General features: G+C 49.7%; 1 protein-coding gene across 3 annotated transcripts in view; it reads left to right on the top strand.

The window, feature by feature from the left end:
* Positions 1-23,545, top strand: part of LOC144791728 (uncharacterized) — a 175,009-nt gene that overhangs the window by 129,394 nt on the left and 22,070 nt on the right. For all 3 annotated transcript variants that reach the window (XR_013602455.1, XM_078666496.1, XM_078666495.1), the window contains 3 exons: positions 289-396; positions 2,416-2,472; positions 22,500-22,562. Coding sequence is in view for 2 of the 3 variants with exons in the window: in XM_078666496.1 (XP_078522622.1) it covers positions 289-396; positions 2,416-2,472; positions 22,500-22,562 (228 nt within the window). In the remaining variant the exon portion in view is untranslated. The remainder of the gene's footprint in view (positions 1-288; positions 397-2,415; positions 2,473-22,499; positions 22,563-23,545) is intronic.

The raw sequence follows: 23,545 nt of genomic DNA, 5'->3' as shown, positions 1-23,545 counted from the left end.
CGGACAGAATCACTATGGAATGAATGGTTGGTAAAAGGCAGTTAATCAGGCCCAATGACAGAGAAGAAAGAAAGAAATTGATGGTGGGGGATAATGTGATTAGTAATCTGGCCTGAATAGTGGAAACAAATCAAAGAACGCACTGGTTGCAAATGTGCGAGGTCTTTTTTTAATGGGTAGTGCTATATACTTTTTTTTGTTGCACGTGGGATAATGGACTAATGATCAAAATGTATAAATTCCGATTATCGGAGTAAAATTGTAAATGCAATGTTTTTTTCTTGGTAGCACGAGATTCCACACCCCCAGTATCATCAGTTGGTATTAAAGAAGAGGCGGTGACCTATCCCATTGATATTCAAGACTGTTCGAGTGGTGAAAGCTTCAACAGTGATGGTGAGTACTCCATCCTAACTTGAGAACTGCAAATACTGAATATGTAGTCAGATATCTGGATCGCTCTCTAATCTTGTATAGTGATTGTTTTGTTATTCGTGATGAAGATTCTTCACTGCTTTACTAAAGAAGCACTTTCCTGTTTCTGGTTAGTAGAGGACTCAAATTTCAGTCTGTCTGTATGATACCAACCATGCTAACCTTGTTCAGGCAGAGCCTATTTGAGATCTGGTTAAGTTGTGAACGGTTCCTTAAATGCAGCAGCACAGACTAGATCACATTTGGCAGCCAGGCTGACGGATTGGTTAGCAATGCTGAAGGACAGTCTCTACAACTGGAAAAGACAAATGATTACTCTAGCTATTTAAGACAGGTGCTGATATTTTATTGGCAAACGTTACGTATCCATTATTGCCTCTGAGAGCATTTTACCTCAAATTGCTTATATAAATGATGCCAAGAGCGCATACTATAACTAAATAGAGTCTCCTTGTTTTCCTTGTGGATAATGTTGCATGCATATCCTTAATAATTGCCTATGAATCATACCAGTTGGGATACCCTTTGTTTATACTATGTTTCATGGCTAGGCATGATTGACAGCATAAAAGTGAGCCTGCTATCCAAAGTACTATATCTGTTCGAGCCATGCCGGTTAGGTCTGATGTGAATTTCATTTTTAGCAACTGCAGATCTCCATACCTTGTTTTGTATGGAATAACTCTTGCCTTGTGCTCCAATGAGAAAATGCCTGTAAAGTTGTTAATCGCCGGGGTTCAGGCAAATCCAGACTTTGTGCTATATCATTCTGCGGTGCAGCGGAGAATTATGATTGAATGGTGCAAGAAAGAAATAGATAAGGAATTAATGCTGAATGTTTCGCACTACAAACAGGTCACCTTTAATACATGGATGGTGTTGGGTAGCAGATTGATATCAGATTTTTTCAGAAGCAGGATCAAGTAATTCACACAAATTTCGATTGACCTTCAATTAGATGAGGCCGAACGATTTGCACTTAGTGCAATTGAGACACTGGGTGATGTACCCCATTATGAAAAAAGCAACGGCGGTGGATAAAGGCCTCTTTTAGAAACTCTTTCCTCCCGTCAGATTCCTACGGTGTGATCTCTAAAATGTATACTATATTAATGTTATTAAACACCATTCCATACTCGCCCAATAGGAACTACTGTAAAAGAAACTTGATTAGAGAAATCCTGCTTAATGAATGAGATACACTTAGGATGAATATAAATAAGATGAACAGAACAGAGAAGTAACATTTTGACTGGTATTACATGTCCTCAAAACTGCATCAAGTATTGGAATACTAGTCCTGACTGCTGGAGAGGATGTGGGAATATGCCTCCTTATTACGCATGCCGTCACCCTGCATGCAATTACAGCGCGGTCGTTGTAACGACCGCGTTGTAACAACGCATACTATTACCCCGCAGGTCTTAACAACGCCTTGCGGAGGGTGGTGCTGGATGTTGGAATAGTATAATTTACTATTCAAATTCCAGTCTGTCCGGAGAGTAGGGAAGGTGTTGGATTTTAAATCCAACACCTTCTCCCCCCCTCTACAAGTTGTTGTTACGACTTGCAGGTTAATGGTATGCGTTGTTACAACCCAGTCGTTGTAACAACCACGTTGTAATTGCATGCGGGGTGACAGATTCGATGTAAGGGCTGTTTACCTATGTGTCGGAGTGAGGGTTGGAAATGAAATCTAGGAGGCCGGACTATGGGCTCAATTGTGACTGTTTATTGAAATATTTCTTTACAAAAAAAACAACAACAAAAAACAAATAACAATGGAGTTAATTTTCTTCGTTCTTCAGTCCTTCTTTCTTTTCCTTTTTTATTTCCTCCTGTTTCTGTGTTGCTTGGTGATGTCTTTTAGAGTAATTGCCTGTTCCTGATTAGAGTTCTAGAATGGCATATGCTTTTTTTTTTCTTTGTATTCTTTCTTGCAGCCTTTTCTACAAAATTCTTCTTCCTCTTCTTCTTTAGCTCTCGAGACTGGTGATGGACCAGGATGCTCGCAGAGGAGAGACAGAAGAGAAGGTGGTGAGTATATGGCTGTCCTCTTTCTGTTTTGTCTTTATAGAAGGAACCGTCACCACACCGAGAGCAGGAGTGTATAAAGGGTAAGAATCACTCAGGGAAGAGAAAAAAAAAGATGAATACTGTGGGATGGGACGAAAAGTGCTAGTGCTTACGGCTCTGTATTAGCACAATTTCTGTTTGGCGATTGTTTGTGCAATGTTAGAAAAGGGGTAAGAAACAAAGCAACAACAAAACAAGCAGAAGAAAAAATTAAAGACGTTTTGTTTCTAGAAACGCCGCTTGTCCTGTTATCGCACAGAGCGGCTTTACAACATTCGCCTACAGTTCAGGAAGTAGGATAATAAATAAAATGTGCTGAAGCATTGCTCTTTTAATGGACACATGCATTTATGTCCCTCCTCAAATTTCAGTCCTGTTCTGGGCCCCACTACCTCTCGGAACGGGAAGGACAACTTACTTCAAGAAAAGAAAAACAAGCATTTACAATGCAACGGTCTCGCCTTTGGAAAAATTAGATCTATTGGCATTGTAAATGACAAAATTTGTATTTATGTGTTGGTTTTGAAAACAGATAAATAAATGGCATTGTCATTTACATTACCAATAGCTTAATCTTCTCGACCTGTTCGATACACAGCAAGCGCCTTACCCGCTTAGTTCCAAGCAACCTGAAAATACCTCCAGTGGCATGCCTGGGCGACCTTAACATTAGTCTCCAGAAATTCAGTACATTTTATTTTGTCAGCCCCAGGGCAAAATATTTGGACTGAGAAATGTAGTTACTCCTGTAGGTAATATGGGTGGATCAGAATGGGGTTGGAGGTTTCAAACCTGCAGCTGTATTCAATACTAGTGTGATCTGTAGTTAGCTGCAGGGAGTGCGGCTAAATCCGAGGAGCAAAGAAAAATAAAGCTGAGCTCAGTCGAGGCGTTACATTTCCCCATACAAAGCACGATGCGCTTGTCACCCAAAAACATTAATTAACTACGAAAATATCAGTCTCCGAAAAAGCAGTATTGTAGTAGGGGTATCTTGTAAATACTCAAGCCATTTCCTATCTTTGCCTAGAAAGGGGTTCAACTGATCTCTACGATGGCTTGGTAAAGGTTTCAGGAAAGTGAATCCAATTTGGTAAATAACCTAAGTTAGTGGCATTTTTCCTGCTGTACATGTACCGAAATCATCAAACTTAATAGATAAACAGTCCAGCAACTAACACCGCAAGACATAGCAAAGTGAGAAATCTGGCAAGTTCACACAGAAGCAATTGATTTTTTTTTTTTTACCAATGCAGTGGTACAAACTGACTGAAACCATCGGGAATGGAGGGTTTACAGAGCACTTCGAGACCAGTAGTCCAAATCCGAGGTGGGTGGATGTAGAAAGCACATGTCTGCCTCGGGCAAAGATTACAATCGTTGGATGTGGACGAAAGCCTTTATAAAACAGTAAGGCCGATATTTAGCCAGTGCAAATCTAAATGAGCCTTGCAAGCTTTCACAACGCACAAAGACTTCAGACACCAATGTTTTAATTATTCAACTATTATCAGGCAATTAAGAAAAATACTCACACAGAAAGTGTAAGATTAACCATATTTATTAGACAAGTACACAGTATAAAATCACTTTGAGCAAGACCAATTCATAGTGAAGGTTGAGACAGACAAAAAATGTAAGTTATTTACTAACCAGCATTCAATAGTCAAATTATATTGACATTTATCTGGGTACCATACTATCGTTAAGTGTCCCGCTGCAGCTAAATGGTTAGTAACTTACTAAAATATTATGGGATGTAATACTGGTGCGATGGTAGCACCAGTTAAAACGAGAGGTGTCATGCACAGTGTGTGCATAAGGAGGGGTACCAGAGGGGACCAAGAGCGGTGCCATGCTCAGTATGTGTTTGCAGAGGTACACTGGGAGGTGGTTTGGAAAGCGGGTGCTAGAGTGGTGTATAAAGAGGGATGGAAAGCGAGAGGTGCTAGGCACAGTAGGCATGCACGGAGAGGGACAGTAGGGTGCAAAGGCACGGTGTGTACAAGCAGAGGGGCACAGGAACGGTTGGCCTAGCGAGACACAGGGAATGGGCAATAGGGGTGCCAGGCACTGTGCATGTGATGAGCACTGAAGGGGATTGAGAGAGGTGCCAGATGCAGCGTGTACGAGCAGCGAGCACCAGCAAGGGGAGCCTGGAGACGTGCCACATACAGAGGAGAGTGTCCAAAGTCCAGCCGGGTAGGTGACAGCCGAGGAGGAAGTCCACAGCCCATCTCCTCTTTAGCTATCGGGTAGCTCCACCGGGCATCAGCTTATGTTAACTGACTAAGCTAGAGGTACTAGGGCAATGTTACCCAAGAATTAGACCCAATACTCACCGCAGGACCATCACAGGCGGTGTACTGGATGATGACCTGGAAAGGTTCGTGTGGCTGCAAGACGGCTGGTACCGAGATGATGAGAGCTGAGCCGTAATCGGTGAAGGCATCCACCCTGAAGGGTAGAGGACACGAAGAGGTGGAGTGCAAGGAGGCATCCGTGGGCTCACCCAGCCAGTCCGAGGCAGAAGGAGGGGTGCTGTTGGCTGCAGGGTAGTAGGAGTTGCTAGATGACATGGCACTGAAATTGTCCAAAGTAGGGTCAGAAGCAGAGGGAGACAGGGGGCCGCAGTCTATGAATGGGGCAGAGAGTGGGGTAGAAGCGGTGGAGGGGAATGAAAGTGGGGTGGAATCAGGGGAGAGAAGTGAGGAAGGAGAGGAAGAATCAGAAGGATTGGAAGTGCCAGAAGGGGGACAAAGTGGCAGAGGGGCAGATGAGAAAGAGGTGGCACTGAATGGGGCAGGCGATGGGCAAGAAGGACCAGGTGAAGGGCAACATTGGAAGATGAGGGGCAGGAGTTGCTGGAGGAGCCAGGTGAGTGGCAAGTGGAACTGGGGGGAGCCGATGTGGGGCAATACTTGATACGAGATGAGCTGTAGTTTTCAGAGGAGACCCCACAGCTGCTGGAAGGGGTAGATGAGGGGCAAGAGGCGATAGAAGAGAAGTAATTGCTGCTGGGGGGAGTAGGTGAGGTGCAATTTCTCGTGCAATTTCTCATGGATGATGCAGGTAAGGGGCAATTACTGTTGATGGAGGCAGGTGAGCGGCAGCGACCACCGGAAAGTGCAGAAGGGTCGGGCAGACGGGTGGCTCCCATAGTTGGGGCAGATCCCCCCCTGAGCCCGCAGGGGGGAGTGGGGAAAGCAGGGCAGGGCAGGGGCTGCTCCCGGCCTGCCACGTCCTGCAGCGGACGGGCTGCACACTCAGGGCCGGGTGGGTGTCCAGCACCAGGGCGCCCGGAGAGGCCTGCAGGGCGCTCAGCTCCAACACCAGCACCCCGGCCAGCTCCCGGCTCTCGGGCCGCAGCCCCAGGTGGAAGTGCCGCAGCCGGAAGAGGTGGAAGCTGGAGGCCGAGGCCACGTCCGCCGGCAGCGGAGGGCCGGGGGCGGCAGGGCAGGGGGCACCAGGCTCCGGCAGCGACAGCAGCACAGACCCACCGGGGCAGGGGTCGTTGAAGCCATGGCGGGGCGGCCGGGCTGGCGCTATGTGAAATCCATCAGTGAGGCCTGCTCGGAACGGTGAAGCCGCGGGCTCGCATAGCCGCCGCGGCCGGCCAGGAAGCAGGGGCAGCCGGCGGAGGTAAACAGGACACTCGGCGGAGACGCTGTACGCAAGAGCCGGCCGGTCCCGAGGAAACAGGAAGTGACAGGGAGGAGGGGGAGGAGGCGACGGAGGGCCTGGGGGAGGAGACAGCAGAGGCCCGTGAAGAGGGAGGCAGCAGAGGCCTGTGGAGAGAGGGCAAGGCCAAGGGAGAGAGGGAGGGCGAGGACAGGACAGGGGAATGATTGGACGGGGGTGGGATGGGAGTGCGTGGGGGATCGGGACAGAGCCGAGCATGGACAAGGAGGGGCAATAAACAAAGTGAGAGCAGAAGGGGCACAACCCCAAACAGAGGGAGGGTGTACTGTGAAGGCAGTAATGAGAGTGGGGGGGGGGGGAGAGAATATTTTGTTGTTTAAAAGGAAGGCCAGAGCGAGGGTTATATCAACAATAGAACACCGTGGTGAGAAGTGATACCATGGGAGGGCAAGAGGGAGACAGGAAAGCTGCGTGCCTGGGCTAAGTCCGTGGCATTGCACAGAAATAAAACGCGTTGTCGACTGAAAGCACAGCGCGCCCTGTAGGGATTCGGGGGCGTGTTTTTCGTGCTCTCCCCTTCCCATTAGCTGGAAGGTAAAATTCCAGCCAATGGGAAGAGGAGAGGGCGGGACTTAAAAAAAGACCCAGAAACGCCCCCGAATCGCGTCGTGACGGGGAAAGAGTAATTGACAACAATGTCTTCCAATGGCTAGCCTAAATTTATGGAGCTAACCAATGGAAGAAGAGGCGGTTTCAAGTCCCCAATACTGAGATAACATTAGATTTTGCCTGCGCGCGAGCACTGCTGCGCAGTGCTACGGCCAGGCGAAACCTAAAAAACACACACAAGCATCAGTTGCCTCCCCACCACCCCCCCTTCTTGTCTCAGGACTCACCGCAGAGGCCGCGGCTCTCCTGAGTCGCGGAGGCGGTTTATCGTCTTTCCTGGGGAAGGGGGGGGGGGGAGTCCACCACTCCTCGGACCACCTCTCTTGGATCTTCTCGGCTTCCCGGTAGAAGGCGACGTAATGATCCTCCGTCTTCCTCCTCCTCTGGCGGTGATGCGACTTCCTGCTGCGTCTTTTGTGCTTTGCTCTACTACTAGTCCCGCCTCACGCTGACTCTCTTCAAGGCCGTCTCTCACTCCCCATTGGATCTTCAGGGAGGCGGTCTCTGCGCTGACCTGCACAGGACGGGTTGAAGGATCAACCCTTTCTGTCCCTCGCTTGGCTACATCAACCCCCAGTGTCGTTTCGGCCCCTGAGGACATGGCATCAGGTAAGGGGTGGGGTTCTGGGTAAATCTCTCCCTCACATCCCCCTTCTCTAGCTTTCTTGCTTGCAAGACAGGATTCTATAGGATATTGTGACAAATAATCGGCGTTCAGTTGGTCTTTGCCTTTCCTATGTTGTGTAGAAAACCTAAAAGGTTCGAGGGCTAGGAACCATCGTATCACCCTGTCGTTATGCCCTCGGTTTTTGGCTAACCATTACAGGGGCGCATGGTCGGTAAATAAGGTGTACTCTCTGCCTTCCAAATAATACCACAAGGATTCAATAGCCCATTTTATCGCCAAGGCCTCTTTTTCTATGACTGCATATTTCCTCTCTCCAGGGAACAACTTTCGGATAATGTAGAATAAAGGCCTTTCCTGTCTTTGTGCATCCTGTTGGGACAATACTGCACCTAGACCGTTATCGGAGGCATCTGTCTGTAGAATAAAAGGTTTATCATAGTTAGGACTCAAGAGGACGGGCTGAGTGGTAATGGCTTGTTTTAGCCGGTCGAATGCTTGTAGAACCTCGGGAGAGGGGTGTCGAAGGTCTTTTTCAGTTCTTACCGTCTTCTTAAATACCCTAAGTATATCACGGATCGAGCAGCTAAATGGCTCTTAGCTGGGTTTTTGTAAGGCCGCTGTTCCTTAGGGTGTCAACTACATCTTTTTATATGTGTTAGATGTTGTTTCGATAAATCACTATAGATGACTGTCATTGATATAGGCAGCTGCGTAGGCCCGATGCGGTTTAAGAATTAAATTCATAAATCTTTGAAAAGTGGCTGGGGCACCATGCAAACCGAACGGGAGTACTTTGAAGTGGTATAGCCCGCTAGGGGTAGAAAAAGCGCTTTTCTCTCTGTCCTGCTTTCTTACGGGTACCTGCCAATACCCCTTACAGATATCTAACGTATTGATATATCGAGCTCTTCCCAGCTGTTCGATCATTTCGTCTACCCTGGATAAGGGGTAGGCGTCAAACTGGGAGATTTTGTTGACTTCCCTAAAGTCCCTAAAGGAGTGGTGTGGCTCACTGGTTAGAGGCGGCAGACCCGGAAGCAGGAGTCGGCCCGGGACCAGGGTTCAATTCCCGACGCGGCAGGGTCGTGGACCAGGGTCAGCGGACTCGATAATTCTCGCCTCGGTGCCTACTCTAACCAGGGGTCCCACTCGGCAACTCTGGGCATTAGCTTGGCTAATCTCCACAACGGCCCCATCAACCCCGGGATGCCTGGCTTCACCTTGGGGACTCCCAGTAGGGACCATCCCACAGGGAAAGCCAGGCCGGGTTCCTCAGCGGTATACAGCGCCAAGATACTCCGGTAGTAATTGAGCGCGTTACAAAACAGCTTATAACATAACATAACATAAAGTTGATACAAAACCTTATAGAGCCATCAGGTTTTGGAACAATAACAATGGGTGAGCTCCATTCGCTGCTTGAAGGCTCTTTGATATCCATGTCTAACATCTCTTGGATTTCTTTTTCTATAGCCTCTGTACGGGAGGCAGGTATGCGATAGGGCCATAATCGTACGATATTTGTGGCTTAGTTTAGATAGTATGCTTGATCAGTGAGGTTCTTCCTGGCATGAGGGAGAACGCTTCATGGAGAGGTGATCAAGCAGCTGTCAGTTCCTGTTGTTGTTCCCTAGGAAAATCAAGGTCTATGCTATGTTGGAATAAAGGATTATTGTTATCTACAAGACCTATTAAGGTTGGCCTACTCCCCTCCCATTTTTTAAGTAGGTTAATATGATAGATTTGTGTATTGTTTTTATTCCCGGGTTCTAATTCAAGGCGATACGTCACTGGGGTGACCTGATCCCGGACCTTATAGGGACCTTGCCATTGTCCCAGAAGCCTATGGTCAGAGGTGGGTCTCATTATCAATACCCAGTCCCAGATATTCAGAGAAAAGTCTTTTGTTTTCTTATCGTATTGCTTCTTTTGGGTTTCTCGGGCTTGCTCTAAGGGGTCTTTTACTATGTTGCATATTTTATGGAGATGCGTTTTTAGCCTGAGAACATACTCAGGGAGTGGTTTAGCCCCTTCTGGTTCCTCCTCCCATTCCTCTTGCATCATATCGAGTAAGGCACGTGGCTGTCTTCCGTATAAAAACTCAAATGGTGAGTATCTCGTGCTTTTCTGCTGCTTACAGTGAAGAGCAAATAAAGCCAAGGGCAACATGTCCTCCCATTTCCTGGCTTCCAGATCGAAAAGCTTGTTTAATGTTATCTTTAAGGTCGCATTGTAGCGCTCCACAAGCCCATCAGTTTGTGGGTGGTAAGCCGCCGTTTGGATCTGTTTTATTTTGAGTTGCTGACATACTTGTTTTAGTAGCCGGGAGACACAGGGGGTTCCTTGATCCGTTAGGATCTCTTTTGGAAACCCGACTCTTGAAAATATGTTGATCATTGCCTTTGCAATCTGTGTGGCATTTGGCTGTCGGAAAGCTACAGCCTCGGGAAATCGGATTGCATAATTAACTAGGACTAAAACAAAGCGACACCCACTACGAGAATGGAGAAGATGTCCCATAATATTAATTGCCACTCTAGAAAAGGGTTAGTCTATTATTGGCAAGGGCCTTAGGGAAACTTTGGGGAGTTGTTGTTGGTTGTTTTTCTGACAAATTGGGCATTCCCTACAGTATTTTCGGACTTGATGGTAAACGACAGGCCCATAGGAGTTCTCTAGAATGGCTTGTTATGTTTTTTCTCCCCCAAAATGACCCCCCAATAAAAGGCTATGGGCAAGAAATCGAACATGTTCTCAGTATGGTTGAGGAACCACTAGTTGTGGGGATTGACCTTGCCCCTATACGGTATAGGAGTCCATTTTTTTCTATAAGCTGGGGATCTACTTGATTGGGGTTTTCTTGGGTTTTAGCCTTCTCCCATGCATCTCGCAGGCTAGTCTTCTCTCTATTCCTCTAGGAATAGGTCCAGGTTGCATCACGCTTTGGTGACACCCTGTACCTATCAGGGCGGTTCTATTTTCTTCGTTTACCCTCATGTTTCGATGGAACAGCAGGGGGTCTTTGATCCTTTTTGAGGAGCAGAGGTAGGACCTGGTCAGACCAACGTCCATCGGCTCCTCTTTTTGGGAACATACCCTAGCGATATGACCTGGTTGTCCACAATGAAACCAGGAAGGTTCCTTGCGGCATGGGAGGTCGTGCCGGTACAACCGGTGAAGTGAAGGGCATTGAGGCGGTTTCCGTCTTCTTAGGAGGGTGGTTCTTGCTGGCTTTCGGTAGGCTCCCTCCTTGTGGTTTCTATGGGGTATCTTCCCGCCACTTCTAAATTTCTTGTGCCTTACTATAGGCACTAGCATCTTCTACCGCGTGTTCAAGAGTGAGATGGGCGTGTTGCCTGACCCAATTCTGTATGGGAGGGTGTAGGGATGACAAATAATGTTTTAAATACACCTTCTCAATGGTTTCTTCTTTTGTAGCAGTTTTGGGTTGTAACCAGTGATCCGCTTTGTCCCGTACACGATAATATAGGGCTCTTGGTGTCTCTTCGGGCCCTTCCTTGATTTGTCGTAATTTGATCCTGTTAGAAATGGGGTAGCGTGGTGCGGAGCGGGTGGGTCAAACACCAGAGGACATGTGTAAAGCATCCGCCAGCACCCACAGGCGACACCTAAGGCACACTACAAAAAGAGACCACACCAGTTTAGGTGAAAAACAATATGTGTATTGTCAAATAAACATATCATAACGTAATGACAGTTGCAAATAAACGGTGCCAGTTGGCACAAGGTAATGATTTACACGGGGACTATTTACAGGGCAGCGCCAATCGGGCCGCTGCCAGAACCATCGCTCGTACAGTTAGGGTAAATGGAAGGGTGAAGAATAAAGGTGAAGTCCATCACTAAATGTATAACAGCCAGTACCCTCGGCTAGATTATGACCTGGGCGACCTTGTTGAAAGTATCAGGCCTAAACATAAGGCATCCTCATTAGCATGAAGCATAAACAATGGCCCCAAAATAACACATCAGGTCATCATATAAACACATTGGGCGAAAGCCTGGAAGAAAAAAACATTAGGCATACAAGTAACGCATCATCGCCTTAGTGTCAGGCATGTAAATACATTAACATATGGCATCTCAATAGCATCAACCACTAGGCAGGGAAACATCATTGCATGACAGCAGTATTCGGCATAGGAACCTGTGGTCATAATCTCATGACATTAGGCAGGAGCATCTGCAATAGGCATACCAAAACCCTTATTAGCTTTAATAACATTCACATAACCCAGGGGAGTGAATCACCAAATTAGCATGGGCATCGATATAGGAGCATGCACCAACAGCGATGAGTCCTATTCTCGGGCAGAAATCATACTCATGGGGCATAAAACTTAGTCAATAGAGCCCACTGTTGCGTCTAACACTCCCACCCTGGGCAGGTATAAACCCCCCTCTGGGACTCTCTAAATGAACCTGGCCTCAACGTTACAGCTACCCCTTGTCCAGCGGGGCCGTGGTGTCCAACCAAGCGCACTGGTACCTACAGTGCCTCTGGAGCCCCTCTCCAGGACTCAGGAGTCCGCAGACTTGCCCCCAAAAGAACACCCACGTGCAACTGCCCACTGTCCGGTGGGGCAGTTGCGCAATGCACAGCCAGCACAGCACTGGGAAAGGGGGAGCCCCTCTTCTGGGGCTATCAGCTTAACAAGGCCCCAACTTGGACTCTCAAACCGTTGCAGTGGCCACTGTCCAGCGGGCCGCTGTGGGAAACACCCTAGTCCTGACCATGAGGTGGAGCAGCCCTCCAAGGGTTACTGACGCCGGGGGGCGGTTACCGGCTGTGCCACGACACCCCCCCCCAACCACCACACAGCAGCTGAGCCCCACTCACAGGGCTCCCGTCTCTTTCGGCACGCAGGGCTCTCTCCTCCCCTCGCTTCTTCGATGGTACTTCTGGGACTCTTGATGGCTGCAGGTCTCTCTGACCCCACGGAGCACTGCAGGTGTCGCACGGCTTCAGGCAGCCGCTATTACTCCCGTGGGGCTCTCCTCTCCTCACGAGAGCCCCACCGACTTCAACGCCCCTTCCGCCTTCACCCGGGCCCCCTCATGGGACCCGGGACTTTCATAGGGAGGGTGCGAAGCTCCAGACATCTTCTGGGGCCTCCCTCCTCTCGCCTCCTGTGCTACCTTGCTCGCGGTGGCACTGACCGGCGGGGTGGGCTCCTGCCCTGGTCTCATCCCACACTCGGGGCTCCCTCATCACTACCGGAGCCCTGCCCGCCTCTTCTTCCTTCGTCGGGCCGGCGGCCGATGCCCCCAATCAGGCGCGCTCTTGCCTGGCTTCCGGGTCCCTGCGAGCAGCGCAGCGGCCCTGGTTGCGGCGGTGATTAATTCCTGGCAGCAATACGCGGGATAGGCACCCACTGGGTTTTTAAGTATCCCGCGCGGCACACACGCGCAGTGGCGGCAATAATGCGGGGTGGGCACCCGCGAAAGGTGGTAGACTGCTGGGTAGGTTCCCGCTCTCAGTCTTCAAAGCGCTGGCATGCGGGGTGGGCCCCCGCGTAGCAAAATTTACATAAAGCAGGGTAGGCACCCGCTAGAATGTCCAGACAGCAGAGCGTCCTCACGCGGGGTGGGCACCCGCTTTAATTTAAATCAGCACCAGGGTGCAATCAGGCGGGGATGGCTCCCGCGGCGCTTTTAAATGAAACAGTTCTTCCTGGGGTCATGAAGAATAGCGCTTAACAGGCGCTAGGCAGCACCACCAGCTTCTGGGGGCAGAAGACAGGGCTGCCCTTCTCCTGGGCGATCGGTAGCTAGCGCCACCCTCACCAAGCGCAGGCAGGGGGAGTACAGTCAATCCAACCATAGCACTTCTCTTCCCCAGGCACTCCACATGTAGCGCTCACGAGGCGCATGGTCCCACCAGCAGCCTCGGGGACCAAAGATAGCGCTCCTCACCTCCTGGGAGTACAGTCCCACCCAATAAAGCGCTCGTCTTCTTCAGGGGCCAGGTAGCAGAGCAGCTGGCACTACTGGGCAAGGTCAGCAGTCAGTGGGCACTCATCAGGACAGGGCTGTAGGTCCTTAGAACCATCCTCCTCTGTAACGTGGCACTCCTCCTGATACAGCAGCCTTGACTCCGGCAGTGGGGCTCTCCCTAGCCCTGTGGACAACAGAGGGGTTACAGTTTGGCACAGGATCCAGCACACAGGCCCATGTGGCGGTACCTCCTGGCAGCAGGTCCCCTCACGTCCATGTCCACGCGCTGACTGAGCACATGGTGGCACAGCCCCCTTATTTATACGCCCCTCACCCCACCTACCAGACAGTACCAGAAGCTTCTAGAAGCGGCTGGGGGAGCTGGTTCTGACTGGCTCAGGGGGAGGAGAAGAGCACCCTGGGTGCCAGGTTTCCCTCCAAAAGCTGCGGTTGCTGGGAAACAAGAACTAGACTGCTAACCCACCTCAGTCAGCCGGCACACTACATAGCCATGGCACCCATTTTAAAAGTAGCCTTTTACCAAGGTGCATTATTACAATGGGGGAATTACAGGTGCGCACACCATTGTATCACATTTAACATTTGTATTTCCCATTCATCAACATGACATGTCTAAATAGGGAAAATCAGTCTGCGCACACCATTGCGCAGTATGTACTATGGCATCTCACACCACACATGGCCTATACATTCCTCTACCACGGGGGAGATATCCTTAAATAGGGGGAGTGAAAAGCGAAAGAATTCGGGGAAAAGGGCCAAGTCCAACAGATCCGGTATGTTTCGTCGTCGATCCCCAGCCGCTCCAGGATACACTTCTTGACTTCTTGGTATGGGGTTACTCCCGATGGGTTTTCTGCTTGATAGGCGGCCTGGAGGTCACATGTGAGTAAGGGACCTAGATACTGCCCCCATTGTTCTGTTGGCCAGGATGCCGCTCTTGCCGTTCATTCAAAGTTTGAAAAAAATAACTCCGGATCTTCTCATGAGGTGTACTTCTGTAATATCACCGATGGGAGAGTAGTAGGGCTTCGGGATTGCCCTAAAGTGTCTGTTAACCGTTGCACCATTGTCTCTTGTGTTTGTTGCTGTTCAGTTAATGTTTAATGTAACCTTACGCGGTCTCCCTCGGCGACAACAAGGCACCTTTCCATGATCTGGCCCAGCTTCTCCTGGTTTTCTGCCATCTTCTTAAAGCAGCCTCCATTTCCTTTGTTCTGTAGTAGGGGAATCTCTGTTATAGTCATAATCTTGTGAATAGTCCCGCCCATGTGCTTAGACCCCGGAGCAAACAAAATAGTCTCTTAAGTTGTCTTCTTCTGCAGTCCTGCATAGACACTTAAGAGAAAATCAAAGACAAATAATGCAGCCTAAAACTACAAGGCTACATTGGCCAGCACTTCATCTTGAAGTGAAAAAGATATCTAAATAATATTAAATTTAACACATTTTGTAAAGTTTCACACTCAGAGAAACTGCCCTTCACAAAAATCCTTTGCAATGATAGAGAGCAAGGGTTGGACAGACAAGCCCCATAGGCTGCCATTATGTGTCTGGAAAAGGGATACCGTGCCTTTAAGGAACTCTCCAGAGACCCTCGGTATCCTAGGATGCACAGCCAAAGGCCTTTTACTTTCAGTTCTTTTTTCCGGCTCCTGCTAGCAGGACCCTGGAGCTCTACCTTTTTGGGTATAACTTCAATTTTTTGCACTTTTCCAGTGTTTTGAGTGTTTCACTCGACGCCTAGGGTCTTCCTCTTCCATATGCTGTGTTTTTTAACCAGTTTTTCCACCTCTTTCTTGTCGAAATGCCAGCTTTATTTGACAAGTGCCCTGAGTGTGGTAGAAAGAAGGCTAAGTCTGACCCCCACAGAGCATGCATACTCTGTCTCCCTTCCAGCCATGTCCCTGACTCCTGTGATATCTGTCGCTCTTTCTCCAGGAGGACCCAGCGTGGCAGGGAGAAGATTTGTCTCCAAGACCTGGAGCAGAGGAGACATCAAGAGCCAGGTGGGACTTCTGGGCATGGAGGGACTCTGTCATCGTCCTCTGCCCGTGCATCAGCCTCTGGGGGGCTCCCCAGCCCAGAAAAGGCACCAGTCCCGGTCGACGTCGATGGCTTCGGCGTCGAGAGGTATGACCACAATATGTTCCCCGTCGACCCAGGGCTCTGGGTCGAAGCGACGTCGACAATCAACGTCAAGGGGAAGGACGTCGAGACCTCGGATGAGGTCGACGTCGAGGACTTCATCGGCGTCGACACACCATCGACGTCGTGATGTGTCCCGAAGGCGCTCGCCGTCAATGCGATACCGCCGTTCAACGTCGACGCAAAGATCGACGTCAAGGAGGGGTAAGATCGACGTCAAGACGTAGATTTTCGACGTCGAGGAGTTCTTAGACGTCTAGAAGATCAACGTCGAGGGATGAAAAGTCAAAGAGGTTGACGTCGAGGAAGAAAAAATCGATGTCTAAGAGAAAGTTGAGGCCCAGGACGGTGTCTAGTGCCTCTGTGGTTAGTGTTTCATCTTCTTCTGCGAGTCCCCGGTCGCGGCGGCGCCGGCACTCCTCTGCAGGGAGGTCTGTCTCCAGAGCATCCTCCACGAGGCCTACACGTAAGAAGAGGAGAGTGCGTGAGTCACCGGAATCTGAATATTCAGGGACCTATTTGTCCTCAAGGCCCAGGACACCTACACCTCCTCCGCTTCCTACGCTTCCTCCTCCTCCTCTGCCTCCTCCTCCGCCTCCACCACCACCACCTCCTCCTCCACCGCCTTCTCGACCTCCACAGCCACAACCTGGGGTTCCGGTTCAGCCTCCTCTGCTTCCGCAGCCTTCGGGTCCGGCAGTTCCTGCGAGGCCCACAAAGCCAAGGTCATGATCCAGAGGGAGGCAGCGCTCTCACTGTGAGCATAGATCCTCGACGAGGTCACGACATCGTCGTCAGAGGGAAAGGTCAGTCGCGGTCCCGATACACGGACTCATCCAGTGACAGTAGGTATTCTCCCACTTTATCTGACTCTCCCCCTACAAGAGTGTCCCCAATGGATGACATTGTGACATTCCAGGAGGTGCTGCTGATGGGGGCAGCAAAGTTAGGGATCACATTGATGGTGCCCACTCCTTCCACCTCTGTGATCTTCGAAACATTGCAACGCAAACATCTCTCTCGTCCTCTGCTGCCTTTGGTGCCAGGACGTGAGGAACCGGCCATGGAGCTGTTTCTGACGCCGGCCTCGGTGAAGTCGGCGCCATCTCGACTTCAAAAGAAGTACAGACCCCGGAATCTGATCCGGCGTTCTTGAGATCAGATCCAGTCCCGGATTCCGTGATTGTAACTGCGGCTAAGAAGCAGCATTCGACTGCCCCGTCTATGGTCCCGCCCGACAGGGAGAGTCGTCAAATGGACTCAGCTGGACGGAAAGTCTGCAGTACGGCTGCCACCTTGATGAAAGCGGCGAGTGCCTCGGCGCTCTTGGGTCGCTACGACCGCTCTTTGTGGGAGTCCCTGCAACAGTTCATTGAGCTCCTCCCGAGGGATAGGCCAGAAGACTTCCAGGAGATGTTGAACGATGGCATGATGGTCTCAAACCAAGTCATCAGTTCGGCGGCAGACGCCTCTCTCCTGCCTGCTCAAGAGTACTGCCATGACATCAATTTGAGACGTCAGTCATGGTTGCGCCTTACCTCTCTTAAGCCAGAGGCACAACAGAGGATTGCGAATTTGCAGTTTTCGGGTTCTACCCTCTTCGAGACGCATGCGGATGAGGAAATGGCCCGCATGAAGGCGGAAGTTGAGATGCTGAAGGCTGTTGGTTTGGAGAAACCAAAGGAGCAGCGGAAGTCCTTCCGTCCTTTCCAGAGGCGGTACTCTTCCCAGAGGCCTGGGCAAGGTCGTCAAGCTGGCCAGCAGCAACAACAGCAGCAGCAATACCAGCGACAGCCCTTCCAGAAGCGTCAGAGGGGCAGAGGCGGCCAACAGTCCTCCTCTGCGATTAAGGGCCCGGCCGGGTCTAAACCCTGAGGAGTTAGTTCCCCCTCATCCGTTACCCGCTCCGGTGGAGGGAAGATTACAAAATTACTTGGCAGAGTGGAGAAAAATTACTCAGGACAAGTGGGTGCTGAATATTCTTTGCAATGGATAAAGTGTTCGTTTTGTCAGCCCTCCTCTAACAATTCCACCGGTTCGTTCGCAATACCAGCTGCGAGAACTTCAGGCAGAGGCCGATACCATGTTCAGAAAAAGGGGGATAGAAGACGTCCCTCTGTCTCAAAGGGGAAAGGGTCTATTCTCAAGGTTCTTTCTGGTACGCAAAAACGACAAAAACTAGTTCAGGCCCATTCTGAATTTGAGACAAGCAAACAAATGGATTCGCAGGGAGAAATTTTGCATGCTGTCTTTGCACCATATTTATCCTCAGCTGCAAAGAGGAGACTGGCTTTGCGCAATAGATCTGCAGGATGCGTACTTCCATGTGCCCATTGCACGGAAACACCGAAAGTTCCTGCGCTTTCTAGTCTGCACCAATCACTATCAGGACACCGTACTACCGTTTGGACTGAAGTCTGCACCCAGGACTTTTTCAAAGTGCATGGCAGTGGTGGCAGCTCACCTGAGAAAGAACAAGGTGTTTGTCTACCCGTACCTGGACAACTGGTTGATCAAAGCCTCCACCTTCCAGGAAGCACAATTGCACTTCAACAGGACGTCCGTTCTGTTGAATCAGTTGGGTTTGCACATCAACATGTCCAAGTCCATTCCGACTCCTGTCCAGTGCCTACAGTACTTAGGAGCCTCCATCAATACTCTCCCAGCAAGCGTGTCTCCTTCGGAGGAGCGACGCTTATCGATCCTTCGGAAGGCTCAGGCTCTCATGTCTGTTCCATCTACAACAGTGAGGACAGTGTCTTCTCTTCTGGGGTCGATGGCCTCTTGCATCTTCCTAACTCCACATGCCCGCCTTCACATGCGGCCGCTGCAGGAATGTCTGGAGGATCAGTGGGACCAGAACCAAAGGAGCTGGGACGACAGGATCCAACTGTCTCTACACGCTCTACAGTCCCTGAGATGGTGGTGCTCGGCAGAGAATCTCCTCAAGGGGGTTCCATTCCACAAGAACATTCCCATTCGAACTATCGTGACAGATGCTTCTCTCCGCGGCTGGGGAGCGCATTCGGACCATCTACAGATCCAAGAAATGTGGTCCCAGGCGGAATCCACGTTTCACATACATTTTCTGGAACTCAGAGCTGTTCATTTGGCGCTGAAGGCCTTTCATCCGTCCTTCCGGACCAACTCCTTGCTTGTTCAGACGGACAATACGACCACGATGTATTACCTCAACAAGCAAGGGGGCTCGAGATCACACACACTGTCACAAGAAGCGCAGGCGATCTGGCACTGGCTGCTTGCCAGAGGACTGACGATAACAGCTACCCATCTGCCGGGTTTGCAGAATGCTCAAGCGGACGCACTCAGCAGGCTGGTCCATGAAAACCACAAGTGGGTCCTAAATGACGAGATGCTAGGAAACATCTTCGACAGGTGGGGCACTCCAGAAATAGAACTGTTCGCCACCGCAGAAAACAGAAAATGCCGAGACTTCGCCTCCAGGTTTTACCAACCGGGGGCTCTGGGGAATGCGCTATGGATCAGCTGATCGAACAGCTTTCTGTACGCTTTTCCACCCATTCCCCTGATTCCGGCAGTACTCATGAAGCTGTCTCAGTCCAGAGCATGGATGACCCTCATTGCTCCGCATTGGTGGTTCACGGACCTGCTCCACCGGTCTCTCCTGCCCCACCTGCGGCTGACGTGTCGGTCAGACCTTCTCACGAAGTTCGGGGGGCAGATGGTGCACCCCAACCTCTCATCGTTGAGTTTGGCAGCATGGCTCCTGAGATAGTGCAATATGGACACCTGAATTTGCCTGACAATTGCATGGAAATACTCAAGGAGGCTAGGAGACCTTCCACACGGACTTCCGATGCCTAAAAGTGGAAGAGGTTCTGCATCTGGTGCACGTCCAAGAACTATGATTCTGCCACCTGCAAGAAAGATGTCATCCTTCCATACCTCTTGCATTTGGCTCAATCTGGCCTTAATTTCCATTCTATTAAGGTTCACCTCGCAGCATTAACTGCGTATAGGAAATGCCCTTCACAAACATCCTTCTTCCAGATTCCTGATATTAAAGATTTTTTGGAAGGATTGAAGAAAGTGTTTCCCCCTGTTAGGCGTCCTTCGCCTTCCTGGGAGCTGAATGTGGTGCTGTCTCGCTTGATGAAGGAACCTTTTGAACCTATTCATAAGGCTTCTCTACAGCATCTGTCCTGGAAGGCGGCCTTCCTTGTGGCTATTACATCGGCCCGCAGGGTGAGTGAAATCCAGGCCTTGTGTTGTCAAGAACCTTACACTGTATTTCATGCTTCTAAGGTAGTGATGCAAACTCACCCTAAATTCCTCCCTAAAGTGATTTCTGATTTCCACGTTAATCAGACGATAACTTTACCTATGTTTTTTCAACATCCTTCCACTCCAGCGGAGAGGTCTCTTCATTCCCTGGATGTAAGAAGAGTGTTGAAATTCTACTTGGATAAGACCAAAGACATACGTAGGTCAGACCAATTGTTTGTCAATTATGGATCGGTCAGGACTGGTCTTGCCACCTCAAAACAGTCCATCTCTAGGTGGATTGTGTCCTGTATCCAGTTATGTTACCAAAAGGCTAACAAGACCTTAGGGAGTAAGTCTAAGGCTCATTCCACCAGAGGCAAATCGGCGACTACGGCTTTGCTACGTAATGTTCCCATTGCAGATATCTGTAGGGCTGCCACTTGGAAGTCGGTCCATACCTTTGCTAAGCACTACTGTCTGGACTCTGATGCCAGAGCAGATGCTCAGGTTGGGCAGGCTTCGTTGAGAAATCTGTTTGCACAGTAGTGAGGTTGTCTGTTTCCTCCACCGCTGGTTTGGTTTGTTGGGATGGGCTTGCCATTCTATTCACAAGATTATGACTATGCACAGAGATCCCCTACTATAGAAGGATAGAAGGAGTAGTTTCTTACCTGTAACTCCAGTTCTGTAGTAGGGGTACCTCTGTTATAGTCATAAGCGCCCGCCCTCCTCCCCGGTGGAGGAAGAGATGATGTACTGTATGCTACAGGCCTGGCTTTATACACCTTCAAAAATAACTGAAAGTAAAAGGCCTTTGGCTGTGCATCCTGGGATACTGAGGGTCTCTGGAGAGTTCCTTGAAGGCACGGTATCCCTTTTCCAGACACATAATGGCAGACTATGGGGCTGGTCTGTCCAACCCTTCCTCTCTATCATTGTAAAGGATTTTTGTGAAGGGGAGTTTCTCTTAGTGTGAAACTTTACAAAGTGTGTTAAATTTAATATTATTTGGCTATCCTTCTCACTTTAAGATGAAGTGCTGGCCAATGTAGCCTTGTAGTTTTAGGCTGCATTATTTGTCTTTGATTTTCTCTTATCAAGGCCTTACAAGTCTTACCTTGTTTGTGAGGCGATTCCGCAGAGACGACAAGAGCTACCGCCCTGGTCCCACCTAACCGCGTGCAGTAAGTAAATACCCGACAGGGATTAGATGGACACAGGGAAGGGAGCCAAAAGGAAGGAAAGGAAAACAGCAGGCTTGGTGCTGTGAACTCTTGTTGAGGCAGTGGTCAACAGCTGGGAAGACAAGAGAGACCAGGTTAGAGGGTTCCCGCACCACCCACAGCCTATTCCCACAATGCAATCTTATACAGGAGACCGTAGTTCCGGACCACTCACCAAGATAAATAATAACAGGATAACTCCTCATAGGATGGCGTATTCCCAGTTGAGCGCTCTTTCGCTGCGGTAAACCCACGTCACAGGTGATTGTTAGACGTTCACAACCTGTCCTGTGTGTCCGTGAGCTTTTGCAGAATATTCTATTGCCCTCAGGTAGAGAGCACTTACGCGTTATCCTTCAGCAGAAGGGGAAGACAGTACCCCCGAACATGTTTGCCACAACTAGTGCGCTCCTGCGCGGATCAAGCTAAAACAAACTAAAGCGCTCCTGCGCTGGTGAAAGCTAAAACAAGTAAAGCGCTCCTGCGCTGGTGAAAGCTAGACCAAGGAATGCGCTCCTGCACGGAATACAGAAAGTACCTGGAAGCGCAGCGGCGCTTAAATAACCCTGTGTCACGATTCCCTCTGTCTGTTGAAGGAGCAGCAGGCGTCACGGGAAGGAAACCGGAGGGTCAGGGAAGGTGGCGCTAGGCAGCGCGAGGACAGAGAGGCACTCCAGAAAACAAACACTCCCTGGAATGCTGTATCGAAGAAACGGAAACGTCTCCTCCCAAAGTGCGGCTTGGTTTGCGCTCCCGACGCGAGCCAGGAAACTGAAAGAATTCAAAGCGCCGACCCGGCGGGAATCGCGGGTCTTATGTGATTTCCCCGGAAACGCTGCAGGGAATCCGAGAGTCAGGTAAAGACTAGACCGGGACTCCGCTTCCGCCCGCAAGTGAGTGTCTCGGTCTCCTGTATAGGGGAGGCGGAACCCCCGGGATCGGCAAACGCCGATACATGACACTCTTAAGTGTCTATGCAGGACTGCAGAACAAGACAACTTAAGAAACTATTTTGATTGCGCCGGGGTCCACGCACATGGGCGGGTCTATTCACAAGATTATGACTATAACAGAGATACCCCTACCACAGAACTGGAGTTACAGTTAAGAAACTACTCCATCCCACTTCTGACATCATGTGTCGTAGTGAGGGTTGGAAATTAAATCTAGGAGGCCGGACTATGGGCTCAATTGTGACTGTTTATTGAAATATTTCTTTACAACAAAAACAGCAACAAAAAACAAATAACAATGGGGTTAGTTTTCTTCGTTCTTCAATCCTTCTTTCTTTTCCTCTCTTTTATTTCCTCCTGTTTCTGTGTTGCTTGGTGATGTCTTTTAGAGTAATTGCCTGTTCCTGATTAGAGTTCTAGGATGGCATATGCTTCTTTTTTCTTTGCATTCTTTCTTTCGGCCTTTTCCACAAACTTCTTCTTCCTCTTCTTCTTTAGGTCTCGAGACTGGTGATGGACGTGCCCCAGGATGCTGGCAGAGCAGAGACAAAAGAGAAGGTGGTGAGTATATGGCTGTCCTCTTTCTGTTTTGTCTTTATAGAACGAACCATCACCACACCGAGAGCAGGAGTGTATAAAGGGTAAGAATCGCGCAGGGAAGAGAAAAAAAAAAGGTGAATAGTGTGGGAAGGGATGAAAATTGCTAGTGCTCTGTATAAGCACAATTTCTATTTGGCGATTGTGTATGCAATGTTAGAAAAGGGGTAAGAAACAAAGCAACAACAAAACAAGCAGAAGAAAAAATTAAATAAAGGAAGAGACGTTTTGTTTCTAGATATGCCGCTTGTCCTTTGATCGCGCAGCGCAGCTTTACAACATTCACCTACAGTTCAGGAAGAAGAATGATAAATAAAATGTGTGGAAGCATTGCTCTTTTAATGGACACGTGCATTTATGTCCCTCCTCCAATTTCAGTCCTGTTCCGGGCCCCACTACCTCTTGAAAAGGGAAGGACAACTTCAAGAAAAGAAAAACAAAAAAACACACAAGCATCAGTTGCCTCCTCCCCCCCACCCCACCCCACTTCTTGTCTCGGGCCTCATCGCAGAGGCCGTGGCTCTCCTGAGTCGTGGCGGTGGGTTATCGGCTTTCTTGGGGGGAGTCCACTATTCCTCGGACCACCTCTCTGGGACGTCTTCCTCGGGATCTTCTCGGCTTCCCGGTAGAAGGTGACGTAAAGGTCCTCTGTCTTCCTCCTCCTCTGGCGGTGACGCGGCTTCCTGCTGCTTGTCGGCGTCTTCTGTGCGTTGCTCTACTACTGGTCCCTCCTCACTGGTCCTTCTTCACGCTGATTCTCTTCAAGGCCGTCTCTCACTCCCCATTGGATCTTCGGGGAGGCGGTCTCTGTGCTGACCTGCACGGGGAGGGTTGAAGGATTAACCCTTTCTGTCCCTCGCTTGGCTACATCAACCCCCGGCGTCGTTTCCGCCCCTGAGGAAATGGCGCCAGGTAAGGGGTGGGGTTCTGGGTACATCTCTCCCTCA

The sequence above is a fragment of the Lissotriton helveticus genome, chromosome 11, assembly GCF_964261635.1.
Source record: "Lissotriton helveticus chromosome 11, aLisHel1.1, whole genome shotgun sequence".
NCBI lineage: Eukaryota > Metazoa > Chordata > Amphibia > Caudata > Salamandridae > Lissotriton > Lissotriton helveticus.
This window is presented reverse-complemented; position numbering and strand designations above follow the sequence as displayed.